Below are 23,477 nucleotides of genomic sequence, written 5' to 3' on the forward strand. Positions count from 1 at the left end.
AAGTTTACAATTTGTCAAATTATCTCTCACGTCTTCAATGCACCTGAATCTCACATCTTCTAAACCAGCATAGATAGAATTTCCGCACTTCTTCAAGTTTTATTAATTACTGATATGCATCAGGCCTGTATTTACCACAACACGTTTGCTTGAGTAGAAGAACTAACAACGATATGAACATACTCCAGTGCAAGTAAAAGGCATGAACTCAAAATCCTACTTAGGTAAATGTACAGAAGTATTATAAACAAAATGTAGTTTTGTTTATAATACTTCTGTAAAGTAAATTAAAAGCACTCGTTCTGCACTAAGATGTCCTCTGTGCCTGATATATTATTAGATTGTTTACACCAATGTGTAAACGGCATTTTACTGTTTTACTGTAGCTGGTTGATTTGGAGCTAGTTTGAATTACTTCATATAAAGTTAGGTATTTTAGCCTAGTCCATCAACTGCAACAATCGCTCACTGCTAACAACTCATACATCTGAAACATGACAAGAGGCCCTGACTAGATACTGATTTTTAATAATAGGTCACAAGCCAACAAACTTGGGACATCTGGTTCATGTTTTTATGTCGAATTTTAATCTAGGAAGTAATTATTAACTACAATATAACGGAAGTACAACATTTCCCTCTGAAATTCAGTGAAATAGGCTATAGGTAAAAAGTAGCAGAAAATGGAAATGCTTGAGAGAAGTACTTTTTGAGTAAATCTACTTTCCATCCCTGGCTGTGAAAAGGTATGTGTATATCTGCATGCAGTTTTTATATTTCCTGCACAAGTTATATTTATTGTTTTGTAAATCTTTATATTGGTAAAGCAGTTAAACTATCAGAGGCTTTATGTGGCCTGAATTTCTTTTTCACATTTCTCCTGGACAGATTTGATGTATCAGTTACACTTGGAAGCAGCAGATGGCAGAGTTTGCCTGCATCTTACACACCTGCAGGCTGCAGCCCAGTCACTGTAGGCTACATGTCGTGTCATTATCTGTCAGTTATGTTACTTCAAATCTGAAAATGTTAAAATATCAGCAGTTAAAAATAATGTATCTAACTGACAGCTTCATATTTATGTAAGTGTTTGGTGTTTTGGTGAAGAAAAAAAAACTTTATTTGGATATCTTTAGGGGTGACCTTCATGCCTGAGGCCTCCACTTGCGTCAAACCACTGTAAAGGTCTAGTTAAGTCTGAATGCAGCACATTGGCATTAGCTATGAGTTTTTCCATACAGAATAGAAAACTGTCTTTCAAGTTTTTTTCCTTTCTCTCTCTCTCTGTTTTGAATCAGTGCTATCTATAATGATTTTATGGCAGTTTATCATTCTGAAGTAACATGATGCAATAGGCTATCAGTGAACAAGCAGCACTGCCACGTTGGACCCATTTTTTTTCTTCCAGAGACTTTCCAACATGTCTGATGTCTTTTTTTTTAAGTTTCACCATTTGTTATTTGAAAATGTGTAATCTCATTCATTCCTCTGTAAACTCTTCTCTCATAATTATAGATAGTATAAAATATGATCTGCAGAAAATGTAAAAATAGATCTTGAGATTTATTCATTCATGTTCACATTGTAAGGCGAAACATTGCCTGTTTTTGAAAGGCAGTACAGGTTACAAGGCACAATTTATTCCATCAGTTAAACCATGACAAAGTACTAAACAAAAAATATAATATATGTTTTTTAAAAACCAATACAACATATTATTGGGAAACTTCCTCAGTGTGTTTGCCTGTGACTTTTACAAAGTGGCACCACAGAGCTCACCAAGATTTCTTGGTGTAAAATTTTAACATGTTACATTTTACTACTGTAAATATGCATTTTCCAGCATATAAAACAATTTTAGTCACAGAATATTACAGAGACCCCTCAAAACAGCTGAACTCATTCAAGGAATTTCCTTTAGCTTTGATAAATGACATTTTCTGAGTTCATGACTGAAACCATTTTATCAATAATGAACATAAAACAAAATACTGTGCAACACTAAATACATTGTAAGGCCTTTTGTAACATTCATAAAGTACTGACATGATCACATCACCATGTCTAACAAAAGCCTTACTGCACACACTGAGGCCATGCTAAAGGAAATGACATTACCCAATACTAAACTATATATACAATAATGTACGTCGATCTTACAGAACAACAGTTTGCCTGGAAAGTTTCAACTCTTTTCAACTTGTTGAAAGTTTTGTCTGGCTTTCGCCGAGCTGTGGAGCTCAGCTGCAGCTGCTGGTGTGAATGAACAGACCACTGAAGACTCAGACTAGAAATCTCCAAGGGACATAATTGCAATTACATTCTATGTGTTTAGCTACTTTATTGTTTCAGTCAAGTTTACAGCTTCAATTGCTGATTGTGTATAAACTTACATACAAATATTCTGGTTTAACACAATAAAAAAAAAACTGAAGGAATAAGGATTCAGAGGGTTGCTAGATGGCCTCTTGCTTTGTAATGGTAGGCTGAGGGATGGAGGTCGGCTGCTTGGGCACGGTGGCTATGACCCCCTGAGCCATTTTGTAATGTTCTGAGCTGGAGGCAGTGGGCGGAGATGGGATTGGGGTTTCAGGAGTGGCTGAAAAGTAGAACACAAAGGAACAGGAGCGAGTCAGAGGGAGAAACTGCAGCATAAGCAGGTGTATATTTACCATTGTGTGGTATAACATGTCCTGGGGCAAAACAATTTTTAAGATAAGGAATAAGCACTTTTGTGAAATTTCTCAGAGCATTAAACATGTTAAGAAAGAATAACAGAAGTTCTCTTTGACAAAATAAGCCAGATTAGTTTCCATGAAGAACTTAGAGGATTATTTTGCCAAGCCTGTTTTCGCTTCCAGCTACCAGAGTGCACACAAGCTGTGTGAGGAAAATCTGATGGTCAAAATATACAAAATATCAGTTGGCTTAAATGACTGCCTCTGATCAAGAAGCTGGGCTGCACAAGAACATCTGCTGCAGAGAATGATACAACATTTGTGCCATACATTTAAGGACATTTTGTTTCATGTGTTTAATACTTACAGATTTGACCGTTATGGATCGGCGTTGGCATGGTGCTGGCCACTATAACATTGCTGCTGAGGTGCTCTTGAACCAGGTGAGGGTGCAGAGAGTGAGGTGCATGTGGAGCTTCACTGGCAGAACCTGAGAGACAAAACACACAAACATAGTCAGGGTTAATTTACTAAAGCATATCTGACTGCCACAGTCCTCTCTGTTGTTTATATTGTTAAAGGTCCCATATTGTAGAAAGCGAGACGCCCATGTCTAAAGTATCAAAGTGTACAATCACAATGTGTGCAGACAAAATACACAGAAACTGAGCCTTAAAATGAGCTGTCAGGACTTCTGTAACTTTGTGATGTCACAACAAAACAGTCACCGCTCCCTGCCATGTTCCCAGTGCAGCCTGCCTTGACCCACCATCCTCCAAAACTCCAGGGAGAAGCCCGAAAGAGGAGATGCAAAACTAAACTGAGATGGTTTTTGGTACTTTAAACCACAAATATTTTTTCTTATGGATATCAACGCTTCAAATAAAACACCAGAAAAGTGAGGAACATGGGACCTTTAATACACATGGATTCTGTGTGTTGACTCAAAGTCACATTCTGTTCAGGTTGGTTACAAATAATCTGAATGAACTCACCTCCAAGAAGCATTTCTTGTAGCAGGTTGTCGATCTTGGCCATGCCAAAGAGTTTGACAAACTGGATCTGTTCAATCATTTGCCAGGTGATGCTCTGTAGCGTCGGCAGCAGCAGAAGCAGCTCCCCGAAGCGCCCCCGAGAGTCGTACTGCCTGTCGTTGATGTAGTCCTCCAGGCTGACCTGGACCTGGTATCGCATCCGTTTGATCTTCACGGGGTCGCTCAGACCTTTCGCATCTGTGGGCAAATAAAAGCAGGGGGTGTTTACAAAAAGAGGTCTGTTGTAACTGTTCATCTGTATGAAGTATCTAGAATACTGTGTTCATATGCCCCAGTTTTTTTTTTTGGCTTGAGTAGAATCTTACGTTGTTCAGTAGTAGTACCTGGGTCAAAGAAAACTATGGCTTTCAAGCAGGCATATTCATTGTCATCTATCTGAAGCTCCTGGAAGGGAAGCACCAGCTCATCCAGGATCCTCACTGCTACCCTGCCCACCTCCAGCTCTGGGCAGTTTCTAGGAATGATGTGGTCATTTCCTGCAGGAGAAAATGAAAACATTAGATTCAAATTTCTTCCTGGATGAGACAATTCTGTAGTTTTTTTGTTTTTTTTTTACAGAATTGGGCAATGAGTATTGACAATATGAGTGTGGTCAAATACTTCATGTGTCAGTTTTACCTAATAAGAGGATATCTTTGTACAGCATGGACCTCTTTGCAGCACCAAGCAGGAGATGCTCTCCAGCGTGAGCTCGCAGCAACGCCACCTGAAACACAATGAATTCATCTACTTATTAGCTGTGCGATAATAACTCTCCCTTGTGTCGGTATCATGTCAACTGAAGCTTGGGGTGTAAACTGAAGCTTCAAAGAGAGAGAGCATAAAAAATAGCCTGGTGGAAGACACTGTTATAACATCAGCAAATCAGTTACTAAGGCCTGGTGATCACACTGTTAATGATTCTGCATTTTTTTTCCAAGGAGGGATATAACTTTAAAACTAGCTCATCATATTTAACTCAGGATTAAAATACATTAACCACTGTGGTTGAAGAGTTAAGGTTTAGGGTGATTAACAAAACCTGGTGGTCATCAGAGATTTGAATAATTTATCTTTTTTCCAGAGTATTTTTAATTATTTAGGAAGCACATATTCAGTGAGTCTATACCTGTTTGCTCCTGTAGCCCACACCATGGTTTTGAGTGGGCTGGTTGATGAGTGACCAGAGTGTCTATACAACTATGTACACTGTGTCTGTGTATGAGTCTTACCTGGTCATCCAGGGGCAGGTCACAGAAGGCTGGGATGTACTTGGCCCACTCCACCAACACCAACAGCTGTTGTTTCATGGACTCGCACACATCTGTGATGGTGGCGATCTTTTTGGTCCTTATGTCGCCATTCAGTATGGGAGCAGGGGAGGTGATCTACACAAGGCAATAGAGATGTGTGTGAAATCACTTGATGTCTTAATACAGGTGATTAATAGCGGTGAGATGTGAGTCCCAAAGATGATTGAGTACCTGTCTTGACAGCACGTCTGCCTGGATGAGTGCATTGATGGATGGTAAACTGCTGTCTTCATAGCTGGATCTCCTGGTGCTGATTCTGTCTCTTTCATTCTGCACAGCTAAAACCAAAACACATATTTTTATTCACTTGGTAGTTGCAGAAGGAAAATGTGCAATTTCCATGCAGTGAAGTCAATTCAAAATGCAGGAAAACAGTGAAAAATGTTACATTTCCACCGTTTCTTTGTTCGGCAGAAATCGGACACTGAATCATTTAAAAGAAAAATAAGTCCTCCAGGGTTGTCATGTTTATCAGTATATGGCTATTATTGCTCAGAACTGTTTGCTCAGCATAAGCTGGTCAGAGACTTCAGCGCTCTTCGGAGTGAACATTAACAAAGTGCTACTCTCCTGGGTATTGCAACACATCCAGACGAGTTGTGTCGATTCATTAGACGCAGCTCAGACTGTGGCTGTGATTTGCTGATTTAATGGGAAATTCTGTTTTGTTTTTGGTTTTTTTCAGTAGAGATATTGCTAGAACCACCAGTGCTTTCATTAAAAAAAAAAACATATATATTGAGATTATAGATTGTGTCGGTTTGCTGTGAAGAGATAGACGTCTCCTACCTTCTTTCTTCATGCCAGCTCTGAAGCACTTCTTCAGTCTGCAGTATCTGCATTGATTTCGCTTGTCTTTGTCCACAATGCACTGTCTGTTGAACCTGGGAAGTGAATGGAATAAGTTTGTGCTCTCATAGATTCAAAAAAGAAACTTAAACAAGTGAAGTCATTAGAACTCAAATGGTCGGTCAATTAATTGATTCGTCACTGAACAGAAAATTAATCCAAAACTATTTTGATAATCAAAAAACAGTTTCCAGCTTTTTGAATGTGAGGATTTGATGCTTTTCTTTGACATATACAACAGTAAACTGTATATCTTTGGATTTTGGACTGTTGGTTGGACAAAACAAGAGATTAGGAGGGCTGTGGGAAATCATAACAGGCATTTTTTTCTACTATGCTACTATTTTCTGATATCGTATAGACAAAAAGATTAATCGATTAATCAAGAAAATAATTGCTAGATGAATCAAAAATCAAAGCCTGCAACCTGGGAAGCAATTAGGATTTAATGATTTACTAAAACACATTTTTCTCTGTCTCTCTTTCCCTCTCACAAACACAGTTGGGCTCCAGCTTCACAGGAAAGGTTAAATGCGTAAGGCTTTGCTTCACTGTCACATCAGCAGCAGTGGAAAAGTAAGGTAATTCTCCTTCTTCAATCATAGATCTGTCCTCACCTGCAGGAGTACATGTGGTTTTTGCGGACGCTGCGTCTGAAGAAGCCCTTGCAGCCGTCACAGCTGGAGGCGCCATAGTGTTTGCCAGTGGCTCTGTCTCCACATATGGCACACAGGCTGCCTGCTGCCAGGTGGCCGGTGGCGTTCATGTTGGCACTTTCTGCCGGTGAGGAGTCTGACACAAGAAAGAGAAGAGAGAAAAGAGACATTTCATCAGGCTTCTAGGTCGTCAGTTTTAGACTTGTGACATGGGTGACCTGAAACCAGGGGAGATGTGCTTTTATAAAAGCCAAAAAATCTCCAAATCTGATATTGGACAGGCATCAAGAAATATGTTTGATCACCAGCTCAGAGGCTGTTTAATAGTGTTTCTACTTGACAAATTGTCAAGACGGTTTATTTTAAGAAGGTGTGAATGGCCGGAGTGAATACAGTGATCAGCTTCACTGACGGCTGATCAAAACCGGCCGTCATGAGAACCTGCCTGAGTAGCTCAGACAGAGTCAACAGAGCACAATTGATGTGGGTTTGATTACCTCTGAAAAGGCAATCACTGGAGACAGTTTTCTTTCTAGCCACCCTCACAGTCACCAGACTGGGTCAATCAATCACAACGTATGTCATGACACATGATATAGATTCAAAATGGCAGGATGACTCATGAAAAGACATTGTTATACATCTTTATAATAGAGAAATGTGTAAGTGGTGAAAAGAGTTGAGTGGGGAGTTCATTTTTTAGTCTGAGTGGGAATTTTAGAAGCAGGATCACTGCCAGGCGTCATGGGAGACTGCATATATAAATAAGTTGGTGTCATTGTGAGCACATCTCAGATAAAACTGCACCTTTCCTCTTCACTTTAGACTGTGGGAACAGACCGTTTGTAACAGGAGAGCGCTGATCATGATACTCACACTACTGCTTCATCACAGAATAAATATCAACCTGATGTAATCAGTCTACGAGCTGAAACGGGTTAATATTGCTTTGACCAAATGACCTGAGTGCATTGAGAATAGAGCAGAGACTCGTAAATCAAAATCTCTTAATGTTTTACCATAAGAGCACCCGGAGGTGATAAAAGTAGACCCCACTGCACAGGATCATCCCTCTCCTGCAGCACGAGCAGCAGATGGACAGATGACCCCTTTTTATCACTTCATGCCAGAACTGCTCTCTGTGCTCTCTTGACCAAAGTTTTAAATCAGTAAAAGTTTCAAAGTTCAGCATCAGAGCTGCATATATGTGACTCACCTGTGCCCAAGGGGAGCACTTGCATGTTTTCGAACTCCAGCGTGGTGTAGGCTGGGTCCAGAGCCTCGCTGTAGTCTGCCATGTCCATGTCTGCCAGTGCTTTGGACAAACAAATTCTCAACTACCTGACAGTGGGGCAGAAAGACTTGTCCAAGAAGCTAATGTGCCCCCCCCCCACCCCACCCCCTCCTCCTCCTCCTCCTCCTCGTCCTTCCCTTCTAACACCCCCACACACCTCCACTAACCCCCCCTTCTTTTAGAGCCTAGCTCCACCCAGTAACAAGGTGGCTCCCTGGCCCAGTTGAGTGTGATGGGAACCTATACTGGTGTCAGAGAGGAGGCCAGTAACTGACAGCAGAGCTCGCCTCCTTCTCCTCCTTCCCTCTCGTGCCGCTAACCAGCGGAGAGGTGGAGTGTCTCTGTGGTTGATGGTTAACCAGCCCCTCCAATGGTGAATCACAGGGTTGTTTTTTTTAGGAAGAGATAGCACAGCTTTGATATCTGCCACCACTTCTTGGTTCTCAGTCAGTAATGAATAAACAATTTCACCATGAGAGCTGTATCAGGTCAGCCCTTTGCCAAATCACTCCTGCACCACTTTAAACCAGTTCATTTTATAGAACGCACTTTCTGTAACATGCTGAAATCACATGCACACAAATTACGATATCCATGTTACGTTATGAAGCAGCTAAGAACAAACAAAGGTGCAGCTTGGCTTCATGTGTCTGTATGGAAGGAACACAATGCTTTTATTCAAGTACTGTACTGTATAGGGTTTTGTACTTTATTTTTTCATCTCTATTCCACAACATGTCATGCGGAAATATTGTACTTTTTACTCCACTACCTTTATCTGACAGCCATGGATGCATTATTAGACAATGGGCCCCGGGGCGCGGGCAAGTAAAAGGCCCCCTACCCCTTCTACATAGAAGCAAACTAAAACGACTTTGACATTTTGCAGATGAACCAGAAGTCTCAGCTTCTGCTTTTAGCTCAAAACCTGCAGCTGAACGACTCAGTTCACACTGGAGATGAAGAGAGGCCGTTTCAGGGGGCCACTATTCTCCATCAGAGCTGCTTGTCCGGTGGTCCAATAGCTTCAGAGATCCCCTCCCCCACACACCTTTCCTGCGTTGAGATTGGTCTGTGTCCGACAATTTCTGTAACTTTCTGCAACCGACAATCGCATATTCAATTGAAGTTGTGATTGGCCAGCTGTGCAGAGGTGAGAAAGCTTTTCACGTGAGCAACATAGTGCATAGAGATCATGATACACAGCTATTGACAATGACCATGATATTATGTGAAATACTGATATTGTGTTAATGATACACATATGACAATATGGTGATGAAATGTGTTACAGGCCTTGTGTATGTTTTGTTCATCAGTTCATCTGGTTGTCTCTTCACTTTCCCTTTAAGTGTAATAGTTCTTTTCAGTTACAGACTCTCTCTCCACCTCTCTGCAGCATTTTCTATAGATACTGCAACAGGCCTAATCTCGTTATCATGAATTCTTTTGGTAACGATAATCATGTAGTTGAAAATCTGAAATCATGACAGCCCTGCTAGTGCAATACTATGAAGGAGAGGAATTGTGCAGCACCATCGGTTTTATAACCTCTTCTTAATATCACCCCTCTCTGTGATGACAGGCCTTTCACTTGGTCTTTGAGTGTGGCCATTACACACTAAACACACACACTAAAATATTATAGGAAACCATCAAGGAAGGCCTGACATGCAGGTTATATTTTCTTACAACAAAGCTATTCTACTGTTATTTTTATATTTTATCTAATGATTGTTTCTCAGTATGCTGTGAAGATGTAATATGAAGGAAAAAACACACACAATCAAGACGTCCTGACGTTTAACTGAGATTTGTGAATTTCCAACAAAAACTGTAAACAGTCACTTCAAACAGAGGCTCATTCAGTGATCCATCTATGTTAAATTGACAGCTTTAGTTACTAGTTACTTTGCAAATTAAGATTGCATTTACTAAACATAATCAGCTTGCAACATATTGTATGATACATAATTATATATTAACCAACCCAACTGTATATAAAGTGGCTTAACAGTGTGACCAGCTGCCACATTAAAATGCTGCTTGTATGTTAGCACATCTGTAATAATAATATTTTACTTTTGATTCTTAAAGTGCATTTTGAGAACACTAAGACTGTAAATGCAGGGCTTATAACTGAGTATGTATAAACAGTGATACCACCACAGGAGACCCAGTAGTCAGATCATATCAGTCCGTTACATTCAGACTTACTTCCATGTGTAATACGACGGTGCTAAATCTTAGTTAATTCTAGCATAATTAACAGTGGAAAATAACTGTTGCTGAAGCAAAGTGATGCCTTTATGTAAAAGACTTCATTGTTTGTGAAAATGCAAGGTGCACGTGAGGTTGATCCAAAAGCTCAACACAACACAATGCAGCAGCCCCTCAGGGAGACAGCCTCCATGATCCAGGACATATTCAATAATCAATTCAGAAAAATCATAACTTGCAGAATCTGCAGTAGCAAAGAAAGTTTGTGTTCAACAGTTAAAGTGAAGTTCATGTCTGTAGTTCTTTATCACAAGCACATGTCAAAGGACTCGGAATGAGCATCTCTAAATAACGACACTTTTAAAATGTGTCGGTACAAGTAAATGTCCTGCATTTGAAATTTTACTGAAGCACAAAAGTGCAGTTCACTGAAATGTATAAGATGATAAACCGTATGTTTTGTTTGAAAAAACTTAGTCCTTATCTTGAGTAAGATTACAGCCACAAATAACAGTGTAAATCTCTAAAACATATGGGATATTAATAACCATCATTTATTCTAAATATCTACAGTACTGGCTGCCTGCAGTACCTGTACTGGGACCTACCTGTCTATGTGTACAAGAGCCTGGTGGAAAGTATCTTTTAACATGATTGTGTGGTGCAGTAACCTGAACATTGCGAGGAGGAAAACGGCGAACATGGCCTCCAAAATCTTAGGGAAGCTAAAAATACAGCTATATAATATACAACATAATAACATATACATAATATACAACCCTTCACATCCACTGTACAGTGAGTTTGAAATTTAAACCTCTGGGAACAAGATGCTAATATCATTTTTCACGTATAAAATCCAACGGGGATCAAAAAGCAGATGTGGTCTCAGTTCTTGGAGGGTTTTCACATGTTACTTTTCTAACACACTATCCTGAATCCAATTGTTTTCAAAACTAAATTCTCTGCTTGCGCAAAAGCGGCCGCCTCCTACATGTCACACAGCAAACAGTAGTCTTGTATTTGAAGAGAAAGTGCCAGTACATAACAATAGGTCAACGATCCTGAGTTCAGCCCGGCCTCAGAAGCAGTAAAAACCCCATGTAGGTGAACTTGTTAACCATACACTCAAATTATACTGGGAGGCTCATAAAATTATTTTTCTTCCAGCAGAAAACACAGTAACATTCCTGGAGGCTCCTGTGGATGATCCTGAGATGATCTGTTCAGTGATTAAATGTTGACACAAAACCCTCAAACAGAGAAAGAAATGGAAGTGATCAACCTGTGATTACAGAAACTATTTAAGCTAAACTTTTCTGACTGCCAGGAATGATTACATTTTTAGATGAATTGATCTTTGGCTCTAAATGCTGTGAAGGTCTTTAAGAACCTGATTAACTCAATAGAAACTACGCCCATGATCAAAAAATGATTAGCAGTCTTCTACAACCTCCTCTCAGTTGATCACTCCTCATCAAACGTGGCTCAGTTGGAGCGTGCTGTTTCGCTTGTGTGTACAGAGGTCATCCATTACAACATTTCTTCATGTTCGATCAGTGCTGCTCTTCTGCAATGCCCTTATTTGCTCAAGAAGTGTGCTGATTATTTCAAAGCAGTTAGCGAATGCTCAGTGGGGAGGGGAGGAGAGGGTGAGGATGGGAGAGTAATTGTGGAGCTATGAATGAGTCACTCACAGCAAATCTTATCTTCCCTGTCATTAAAGTTCTTTTATTGCTGCTTCCATCTTAAATTTCTGTGAACTTCTCAAGGAACAGTCATATACAGGACTATAAAGTATAATCTGCACAGTTACAGCTTTCTTAATCACGAACTGACAAACTGCTCTGATGTGTTAGATAGGACTGGTTAGCTTGACATTATCCCATAAATTATCTGCATTTTGATGTGGGGGGTTTGTGTTAACATGCTGTACCTACATTCCCACAGTGCACAGGCTGGATTGACACGTGCAGGAGGCTATAAAACACAGAATAAAGTTGCATCTGCACATGTTCATTCTACTGACAAATTTTGAATTTTTATACAGTCACCATTTTCATAATTCAAGACTGCAGACTGCGAAGTTCTGCTAAAGATAAAAGCTTCAGCTCCTGTTGTCATCTGGAAAAAAATGTTATGTCTAAGGTTTTAGATACAATGAAGATCTTTCTTAAAAGATTGGTTTGATGTTTATCTGTTTACTTGCCAAGTGTTAAATCAGAGGATAGACACCATTTTCGTGTCCATGCAGTAATTATGAAGCTACAGCCACCAGCTGGTTAGCTTAGCTTAGCATTAAAAAAACAGGAAACAGGGGGAACTAGCCAGGCCGGCTCTGTCCAAAGCTAAACTGACTGGCTGCAAGCTGTGGCTTCATGAAGTATTTACTTAAGTCATATTAAGTGTGAGCATTATCCATCATCTTATCAAACTCTCTGCAAGTTACAAGAGAATGTTATATGTATGGCTATGATGACTTAAGAAATTCATTTGGAGTCGTGTTTGTGTCCATCTGATGAGCGCAAATCCAATATTCACTGTATTTTACCCCTGTTTTTGGTGACTTTCAACTCCTGAGGGAAATATGTAGCTATTTAGCTGCTAAATGCTCCAGTATTTTCACCAGACAGCCACTAACGCCGCCTGTCTGCTGCTCAGTGCTGAGCAGTTACCGCAGCTGTCGACTGCTGCTGGAAATTAGGTTGATAAAAAAAAACATTGTTGGACTATTTAACCAACAATTTGACCACAATACAAGAGCCCTTAGGATTAGGACATGTTTATATTTAAAATGATTAAACACTGGTTCAGTATTTAGCAGCAGGTCATCTGTATAAATGGCATAGTCAAAACTTAGTCAAAAAAAACATTGTAATAAAATAAATAGAAAAAGAGGAGATGGGTTAATTTACAAATGATAATTAGTAAAAAATCACAATTTGTATAATAAGTAAAACCTACAATAATTAAATCTGCATGTCACAACTTTTACTTCAGTCTGTAATCAAGCAGACATAGCCGTCCTTGCTATCATCACCTTGCTTCGTGTGGCCAGACCACTAGGGAAAGGCCTATTAACTTTTAGTGTTTTTATATTGTGCAGTGCTTCAATTACATTTGAGTCACAAGTGTGTCATGTGAACGCTGTTTATGACACAATACAAAAAAATCTAATCATATGTTCATTGTTTTTGTATAATGTTTGTGATAAGGAGTTGTTCAAGCTTTAACACAGCACTTTGATAATGGCTGCAGCCGACAACAACTGCCTGACATTTAGCTGTAAATACATACTAAATACTGTGGGAGGCTGCCATGCTACAATGTGATGGGCCAGAGAGTGCTGTCTTATAATCAGTCACCCAAACTCCTGCCCTGAGGCTAAAAGTCAAAGGATCGCTGAGACCTGATGTAATACTTGTGTGATTCTCCCCTTTGAAACTTCAAACTCCAGTTTGTGAACAAAGTCCTATCTATCTTCTGAATAGGAATCTCCGACCACTGACCAAACTCCATTTGCAACCACTGCCTATTTGTACCTTCTCCTCAATGACTACATTTCATTTCCCCAAGTACGATCTCAAAGGCAAGAGGCAGGGAGGCAACATAGTAAAATCAAAATACAGGAGCCAGCAGCTGGGAGGAAAAGGCGATCATGGTGGCCTGGAAGAGTTAATAAGATGTGGAATATACACTGACTGGGGACCTATTTTGTTTCTTTCTCAGAGAGCCACACCACAGTGGAAATGTGAGTGTTTGTGAGGCACATCCAGGAGCGTGTTGATGTTGATAAGAGTAAAACAGAAGGAGACAATGTGCTGGCTGCAGCAGATTTGAGGCCAGCAGAAAAAAGCTGCTGCTCCTCTGCTCCCCTGCAATAGATGGAGGAGATAGGTGAGTAGAGTGTCATGGCAAAGACCTTGTCAACAGATAACTATCTGCAAATAACAAAGCTTATGCAAGCGCCTGTGGCTGACCGGGGGAATATCATATTTTCTGTGCCACAGGAATAATGTAATTTATTTTACCATCATTATCCAAAGTGACACAGATTGATTTTTGTGAAGATCAAATCACCGTTTTTTTTTGTTTTTTTTTAAACTCCTATTATTGTTATGCCATCATGATTTGTCTGACAAATTGTATTGAATCCTTTTGCTGCCTCTCATAGTGGAAAACTATTTTTACTCTTACTTTTACTCAGCAAAATAACTTATTTTTCCTTTTTCCTGTCAAATAATAGCACTTTATACCTCTAGAGGAGCTAATTTGTCCTCAGAGGCCTACAAACACACTTAACCAAACCCAGTTCATCCCATGTGGTGAGGCTAGATACATAGCGTTTGAGGATTTGTGCTAAACTGATGAATGTTATCATAGATATGAATCATATTGCCACACAGATCCTTTAAGAAAAAGGGGAAAATGTAAAATGTTTTCTTTATGGTTTCTCTTCAGCCATATAACCGTTCGTTTAGGGGGACATGTAATTATGTGTTATGAAGATGATTTTGATAAATGAGAGATACGAAAAGGGATTAACTGAAATCAGACAACAGACGACTCGTCATATGATCCTCACCCATGATGACTATTTGGTATCAGGGTAATGATAAACTACCAGTGTCTATTGAGTTTTAATATTACAGGGTGATAAAAAAATGTAAGTAAATAAAGGAGGACAAGCTGGAAAAGGATAATATAACTATGACTATTTAGTATCTCTTAAAATTACTTCTGAGATTGTTTGCTCTGTCTGTGTTTAATATTTCCTTATTGCAGATGCCATATATTTATCTTTAAGGCTAAACTAACTCTTGAACATGTCTGTGTCGTGTTTCCAGCTGACACTCAAGAGTATTTTGCAGATAAAACCTTTAATCTACAAAAACATGCCTCATCTCATCCAGTCAGACTGAAAAGCAGCCTCCGTACACCAAATAAGTAAACAATTGCATCAATAAACACAAAGACCATTGCAAGATGTAAATCAATCACAGTGTGTGATAAGGGACTGTAATCATTAACTCTGTTTTGCTGAGAATTCATTTTGACTGCTGGCCCAATCACCTCTGTCAGCAGCTCTGCTCTGAGCACGTTTATCTCTCTGATGCTCTATAGGCGCTTCACTCATCAGCCAATCAATGGACGCTTAACCTCCACTGCTTGAACAACAAGGCACTAAACATTCAGGCATTCAATGTGATCTGTGCAAAAACTGAAACCTGATCAGTGCTGTAGAAATATCTTCTATATATATATATACATATATATATATATATATATACTCTATATAATACTTGTGTCATCTGGTGTTCAGCCTGCTGACTGCATCATGATGCTCCTTAAGACTTTCATTGGACAGTTTCAACACTTTATATCAGGTCTTTTGCCTTGCTGTTCACTCTCGCTCTCTCTCTCTACCTGCTGAGGTCACATGCGGCTCTCTCCAAAAAAACTGATCAAATCTAATCATTTTTTGATTTCTACATCTACAACACTGCCCCAGGCTTGTCCACTGTGGTGGACAGTAAAATAAAGTAGTCTAAGCATGTGTAAAAATACTCTGTTATGAGTAAAAGTCCTGAATTCAAAGTTTTACTTGTGTAAAAATAGATTATATTATTGTAAAAAAGTATTAGTATCCAAATATTGAGTACCAAAGATAAAAGTGCTTAATATCACTTTAGTGCAGCTGATGTTAATGTTGCAGGCAACAGTGGAGCTAATTTTACTCACTTTATCTACTGCGATGTAGCTTCACCTGTGATAATGGCTCATAAATCTGCAAAGAAACTAGTAACTTTAGCCGTGACACAAATATAGTGGAGTAAATATTTCCTTATAGTGGAGTAGAAATATTAAGTAGCATAAAATCAAATGTCGGCAAAAACATACCTAAAATTATTCAAAGTAAAAGCACTCATTATGCAGCTTGGTGGTCTTTATTGTTGTATTATATATTGAATTTGATCATCAGTACTAATGCATTAATCTTTTAATGTTGTACCTTGTGATGTTATAACTAATTTCAGCAACCTTAGATACTGTTGGGTATTTTAATCTATAGCAGAGCATCATATTTTATGACAGGTTTTTAGTGTAAAAACTTTATATGCAAAGCTAATTAGATTAAAAAGTACAATAGTAGTAAAGTAGCATGGAATGGAGATACATAATTGATGTTTCATTTTGTTTAAGTTCTGCACATGAGTAAATGTACTTTGTTCGTTTCCACCACTAAGCAAAGTATAAGCACCTAAAAATTGTACTTAGTTACTTCTACAGTATATATCACTGCTTACTACTGCCATCATGTGGACACATAGCACAATTCACTATTCAGCTGCGCAGGCTCACACTACAGTAAATGTTTCCTCCACAAACTCTTGAATCACTGAATTATTCTGTGTCCAAAACCTTCATCACATCCAACAAATTTAATTGTCAAGATATTGTTGCCTAATATACATGAATTTGGTTTAGATTTTTGCCCCGACATTATCCCCTCAATGAAGCAGCTCTCGTAAACAGCCGACATTCAAAGATTTTAAAACACGTTTCAGTTTAAAGACTGAAGCAGCAGTGAAACAGAAACACATACAGAATCTCTGTTGTAATAATTTTCACATCGGCCCTGCGTTTCGTCGTCAGCTACTGGCGGCTTTACCTTCCACAGCTCTGTGGTTTTAGTGTGTGAACAGCAGCTTGTTGTTCACCCTCTACTCTGGAATAATCTACAATCTCTGCCTAATTCTCAAAGTTCACATTCTGTTTCCTTTACCTGGGTTGTTGAAGTGCAGCGTCCCATCCTGGCCATACATCCCTGTGAAGGCCGAGCCCTGACAGTGAGCCGGCCAGCTGAGCGAAGGCCCATGAGCCTCAGCCGCTCTCTCAGGCCCGGCCAGGCTGAGGTGAGAAGCAGGGCCACTGTTACTGGATAGTGCTGTTTGCCGGGGCCACTGGGCCTGCTGTAAGGGCCCACATTACCCAGGGATAATCCCCTAATGCTTGTCACAATGAGATTTGATTGGAGGCTTGAACACCCGGATTAATAGTGTCAAGTGAACAGTGTGTAATACCTATCCTCCAAACAGGCAGGCAGCTAACTGGCCTTTCTGTACAACACCAGAGAGGCACATTTAGGTTGGCTGAATATCATGTTTTATTCCAGTGCAGATTAAGTTTCACTTCATTAGCTGAGTGGTTTGTTCACCATCTTAAAACGTTTTATCCAGCTGCAGTTATTTATAATCTTGATCTTATTTCGATATCCAGATTCTTTCAGAGATCAAGATCATGTTTGTTCATCATGGTTAGTTTGATCAGATCATACGGTGACACTTGATTAGAATGAATTAAAGGAGAGACAACGGCATCTTCTCACAGACACAAACCAAGACTATTTACCTACAGCCAGATGAAACAAATCAGTATCAGTGTCAGAGGTTACATTCAAAAATCAGTGACATGACAAAAGTGAAGGAAAGGAAACCTCCAACATTTTTGAGGTACTTTATTTCTACTCTGCTCTATTCCAGAGGGGGATATCGCATTTATGTAAAAGCTATAATCTGTAGTTAGTTTGGGTTTACATACAAAACCTCTGATCAATTTACAAAATATGAGTTACTTTTACATTAAAGGTCCTGCATACCCACACATGTTTACACTTATTGAGTATTGACATTATACAAAGAGGTATTTCTGTTATTTAGCCTGCCCTCACTGATATACATGGGGTGGACAAAATAATAGAAGCACAAATCCATATAATGCACTAGAGTTCAACAGCACCACAAACTGCAGCCTCCAAAATGACCATAAAGTTGAATCAGCATCTCTAAAACAGTTTCAACAAAACTGAACATTATAATGTCGATGAATGAGGATTTATTGCAGAACTATTATATTAGACTGCATTACTTTCGGCTAGGTGTACTTAATGAACTGCCAACTGACTGGATATGTAATGTAAAAATATCTAGAGATGAAAGCGAACCATTCAGTGTTTGGAAAGTTTGATAAAATGAATTTTGCTGGTAATAATTCATCACTTTAACATCAGTGACATTTTGAATGCAGGACGCTTACTTGTAACACACTTTGTAGTATTTAATCACTTTTATTGAGCTACAGGAAGGCTGTGGCTTAAGAGGTAGAGTGGGTCGTCCACTGTTCAAATGGTCGTTGGTTCGATCCCCAGCTCCTCATGTCCACGTGCTGTCCTTGAGCAAGATACTGAACCAAACTGCCCCTGATGGCTGTTCCATCAGTGGGTGAATGTGGCATGTATTATATTGTATTGTACAAAAGTGCTTTGAGTGGTCTCGAAGACTGGAAAAGTGCGATAAAAGTGCACCTTATGATGAAATTCACATATGGATCATTATAATAGAATTGTGTTCATGAAGAGAAGCAACAACAACTTAGTAATCATCAGATTGTTCATTCTGTGCACAGTATGAGAATATATGACTATGAGTTGATTTGATTAAAATTGGGGTTTTACAATGATTGTAGTTGTGGTAACAAGTTCAACTGAAAATTATTTTTACCTGCTCATCTTTTGAAGCCGGGGCTGTTTCTTACAAACACTGAATAAAAGCATTAGATCAGGGGTTTTCTCATGACAAATCTTTATCATTATATGATATTATATATTACATAATACTTATACCACAAACATTAAGCCTCGGTGATGCCTTTGCCAAGATCTTGTTCTGTTTGCGAGTCTTTAGTAATTTTGAACTGTTAACTCTGCATATAGAGGAACCAGGCCTCTCTGCAGCCTGCTGTCAGGTCATTCAGCTATTGTAGGCAAACAGATATCTGCTGTGGGGCTGTTGAACGGCTGTTGTCATGTTTACATTCACCACGAGACTCTGCCAACAGCAGAGCTGGGGAGTTTGTCCAGGTTGTGACCGTTGAGCAATTAATCCCATGTGTCCAACACGAAGCTCCGTGCATTGTATGAGCTGTGAGTTACCTCGCCTAGAGGAGGGTTTGTCAGCTTGTCATTACAACTGCAATACTTGCTGGAGACATTTTGGCAGCACAATTTTAGAGTAGAAAGAACCTGAACAGTGATTTGCAGTTTGTTTGGACAAAGCAGCACAGTATAACCCGATCTAGGCTAAAGAGAAGATTAGAGTAGGCTGCTGCTGAAGAATGTAACATAAATGTCCTGTTTGGAATATTTCTTCAGCAAATACCGTAAACAAATCCTTTCAGAAAATGTTACTATTGTACTCAAACACAGAGCAACTTGGTAATCCAGCCAGAGGTGAGTCACCTCTCTGGTTTCATGGCGGGTTTTTAGATTGCCAATTAACATTTCCAGGATTTGTGACCAGCGCAATCATCACTGGTTTTGAAAGTCAGAGTTATACTATAATTACCAAAATACCCAACCATTTTCTATCTGGTTACACTGAATATCGTCAAAATAACACAAACAGTCTGGGCAGTCTGGACCAGATGTTCTATATTAAATACCAGAACCAGAACCTTTTGCTGAAGATGCAAATCATTAAAAAACATCTCACAAAGATAAACTCTCATATTCAAAAATGGCTCTTTAATTTCCTTAAACACCTGGTCACTGTAGATTTTAGCAACTGTTACTCAAACAGGAGGAAAATGTGCATTTGTTGGGGACTATTTTCAGCCATGGATGAATACACATTTGGTGAAGTGATTATTTACAGCAGCAGGGACTGACTGACCCAAACTAAACTACACTGCCCATGGCACCCTAAATGCATTACTGCTATTATCAGAGGTGGCAGTTGTTTAAGGCCTGGTCATAGAGGTTCTGGGAAATGTTGTACAATTATAGAACCTTCATAAATAAAAGGTCATGACAGAAAGAGCGATAAGTGACCTTGTTTGTAGCTCAAGATACCTTGTCAAAAGATATCTCCTTTATGATGGTGGTCTAAGGGGAAAATGCTTTTCAGGCTGCAGGAGATATTATTGTTGCAATACTACAGGTGGCCACTGGTACAAATCAGCAGCAACTGCACCGAGCTTCTAAAACCACATATTTATTATTTATTTCTTAATCTAATTTTATAATATAAAGTCTTCCAGAGTTCCAAGTTCATGTTACACATCACTGTTACTGTCTGATCACAAGATGACACTTGAATCAACAATAAAATAGTGGCTCAAACTGGCAAAAATACTTTGTTATTGACACAGTCAGAGACATGCAGATGAATTTTGCTGAGCCACTTTCCTTTTTTAGGAGTAATTGTATTGAATTGATGCAGTAGAGTGAAAAGAAATGTGGAAAGCAGGTGTAGGAAAAAAAGTAATTCAGACAAAGAGTTGAAAGACATCACTGAGTCCCATCACTCTCTGGGGCTTCCAGTAAATCTTTAGCTCAACAGGTTAATGTGAATCTTGCAGCAGCATCTGTTCAGGAGCGCATCAGCTGTTGAGCCACATTTTTCCCACTTTCAATCATTTTTTTCTCATAGGGCCAGAGTTTTGTGAAAATGGATTTGCATCTCCACATCCCATTGAGACATGCAAATCATTCAATGAAAGAGCACCGGAGTAAAAACAAAACCCCCGCCAACTGCTGTGGCTGTGTGAGAGGTAGTACAAAGAGGCCTTTGCTTTCACTGCACACAGCCTGCAGCAGCGATATGAAGAGACATGGATGGAGATTTGTGTGATCTTAAAGAATTCAAACCCACAACTGTGTTTGTGTTTGTACAGCATCATAGACTGTAGTCATAAAAAAATATCAAGCTTTGTCCAAGTTTCATCTTAGCTTTAATAATTCAGGCGTTTTACAGTTACTTTAACTCCACAAACGTCCAAAATAAAAACACATCTTACTTCATCCAGTACCACAGCTTCTCACAACTCCTGCATCTATCAGCTGCAACAACAACATTGTGTTTAAATCATTTATAATTATCCCGTAAAACCTTCCACGCTCGTTGTACTCATACTGCTCTGACATCTCAAAGCCATCATCACCATCAGGCCCAGCTCCCATGGCCTTTTTTTAACAACCTCCATATCTCTGACACACCTCCTGGATTACAGCCGTGTGAAAACGCCAGACACAAATGGCGATGATATTTCCCACTCTGAATCAGATGTGATCCAGCAGAGCTCTGGAGCCGCACGGCTGTTGCACAAGCCACCGCCGAAAAATAAAAGAAAAAGCGAGCAGCTGCCACACTCAACCTTTTTCTTTTTCTCACTGAAACCACCAAGCAAAGTTGATAAAAACAAAAAAGTGTGTACTCACCAAATGGAAGTTCCATACTTGAACTGACTTGTGTGTTTACATTGACCATGTCGTCCTCTGCCTCCTCTCAAGCATGTGTTTTAAATCCACTTTTTCCTCCCTCACCATAAGGTGTAAAATGTGGAAGTTTGGCGCAGGGTGCTGTAGTGAGAGAAGGGTGTTGTTGGTGCAAGGTAAGGCCGGTGTTGCTGCTGTTATCTTATTGATTTTCCTAATCTGGGCAAATGTGGGTGGGGAGGTTAAACAGTAACCAGGCTCGTATGGACACCAATCTATATAGCGGCTGTAACTATGGCAACATGATGATAGAAACTCAAATAGACATAAAGTTATTATGTGTTTTTCCCTCTTTCTCATCACCAAACAGTCGTTTTCTCCAGACCCAGATTAGGAGTGAATAAGAAGCGTTTATACAAAAAAGGAGAGAGAAAGACAGAAGGTGGGGAGAGATATAAAAGACAGAGAGGAGTGGAGAATGTACTGAGGGTGGCAGCTAACAAACTGTGTATGACTAGTGACGTCATCAGTTTTGTTTTGACTGAGGGGAAAAAGTCGCTTACAGCTTCAGCTGTCAGACACACATTTGAGTGAGAAATACAGGTGAATGTCGAGACATCGTCTGAAATCTGAATTTAAAAACATTGCGTCCACAGTCTCCCAGCAGAAACAGAAATCATGTTTTAATTCAAGAAGACAATTTCGTGCTCCAGTGTGAAAGATACCAGCCGCTGGCAAACAGGCTTTTAAAATGTTACTTATTTTTCTAATTATTCTCAAAAATAATGATGGTTAAACATGATTTACTTGGATCACTCAGTTGATATTGAAACTAATAGTCAGGATTTATCAACAGCATGTAATTTATAGCTTTTGTAAGTTTTGCTATTGCTACATAGCCAACATTAGCATTAATAGCTGTTTACTTATACCAGTCTAGAAAAAAACATCATGTCTTTATTCTCCTAGAGCTGTGTCCAGCAGTGGAAAGCAACCCTTTTGTTTTGCTTCTATTTCTATCACTTCTGTTATTGTACTGAAGTTAGCATGCTAATCAGACTTTCTCATCTCTTGCCGATAGAGTCACTGTGGCGTCCAGTCTGCCTTGTAGCACTGCTTAGAGGATGTATTATAACCTCTTGTCTTGAAAACACAGGCTGAAGCCCTTGGCAAGATTGATAAATAAACAGCTGTTAATGCTAACGCTAGCAAAACTTACAAATAGCTCCTTTAAAGTAACAGTTTGATATTTTGGGAAGTATGTTTGTATGTTTTCTTGCCATGAATTAGGTTAGAAGATCGATACCACACAAGTCTTGATTGTAAATGCCATTTTCTTCTAAAATTAAAAGTTAGAGATTTGAGGCTAAAGCCCGCAGCCACTTAGCACGTAGCTTAGCATAAAGAGTGGAGACAAAGGGGAGACAACTCTCCTTGCTCAGTCTGAAGGTAACAAAATGGACCTACTAGCAGCTCTGAAGCTCACTAACTTTAACATGTTTCTACTTGTTTGTTTGATCTTTACAAAAACCATAGAAAAATCGAGAAGTCTAGGTTTTGCTGAAGGTTATGTACTGGATTATTTCTTGGCCGGAAACCTCACTGTGACGACAAAACTTCAAGATAAAGCCACTAAATGATGTTTTAGCAAATCAGTTTTTGTACAAGCTAAACAAATGAGCTATAGTGTGTTAATGAGTGAGATCCAGAGGTGATGGTAGAAGGATTTTTGCCAGAGCCAAGCAAGAAGAGTAAGCAAAACATTTCTCTCACCCAAAAATCCAGTCACTGTCAACATCTGAATAAAGAGCTGCTTAACAAATGGATGTTACAGTCCTGTTTGTGAGGAGCTTTCTTTGTTTGCTGGGCGGAAATTATTTCCATATCACATATTTTACGTTTGCTGTTAAGTGACTATGGTGTGTTGGTCCCGACAAATTTGTCAGGAGGCGCAGCTAATCCCCTCATATTTTAGACCATAAAATCTGCATTAGTCTCCCGTTTTATGGCAGGGCAAGTCTCTTAGGGGTAAATGGAGAGGTGTAATGAGGTGAAATGCAGTACAGAAAATTTCCTGCAGCAGCAGAGAATAAACACAAGTAGTGAACAGCAAATTATTTGCAGGGATATATAGTGTCATCAGTAATTTATAACTTAA

The 23,477-nt window shown here is 39.3% G+C and overlaps 1 protein-coding gene across 4 annotated transcripts; it reads right to left on the reverse strand.

Moving 5' to 3' along the window:
• Window positions 1–1,544: 1,544 nt before the first annotated feature.
• On the reverse strand, window positions 1,545–21,448 carry hnf4a (hepatocyte nuclear factor 4 alpha). 4 transcript variants are annotated; one of them, XM_022763218.1, is made up of 10 exons: window positions 21,323–21,448; window positions 6,492–6,666; window positions 5,815–5,909; window positions 5,197–5,303; window positions 4,945–5,100; window positions 4,352–4,439; window positions 4,039–4,209; window positions 3,674–3,910; window positions 3,046–3,168; window positions 1,545–2,599 (listed from the first exon to the last, which is right to left on the reverse strand). In XM_022763218.1, the coding sequence occupies exons 1-10, from the start codon at window positions 21,369–21,371 to the stop codon at window positions 2,457–2,459; spliced, it is 1,344 nt and encodes a 447-aa protein (XP_022618939.1). In that variant the 5' UTR covers window positions 21,372–21,448; the 3' UTR covers window positions 1,545–2,456. The 4 variants fall into 4 exon arrangements, with proteins under 4 accessions (XP_022618939.1, XP_022618940.1, XP_022618937.1 ...); XM_022763219.1 differs by lacking the exon at window positions 21,323–21,448 and adding an exon at window positions 16,832–16,900; XM_022763216.1 differs by lacking the exon at window positions 21,323–21,448 and adding an exon at window positions 7,747–7,892 and having other exon boundaries at window positions 4,057–4,209.
• Window positions 21,449–23,477: the final 2,029 nt, after the last annotated feature.

This window comes from Seriola dumerili, unplaced genomic scaffold, assembly GCF_002260705.1.
Source record: "Seriola dumerili isolate Sdu_G_001 unplaced genomic scaffold, Sdu_1.0 BDQW01000468.1, whole genome shotgun sequence".
In the NCBI taxonomy this organism is placed as follows: domain Eukaryota; kingdom Metazoa; phylum Chordata; class Actinopteri; order Carangiformes; family Carangidae; genus Seriola; species Seriola dumerili.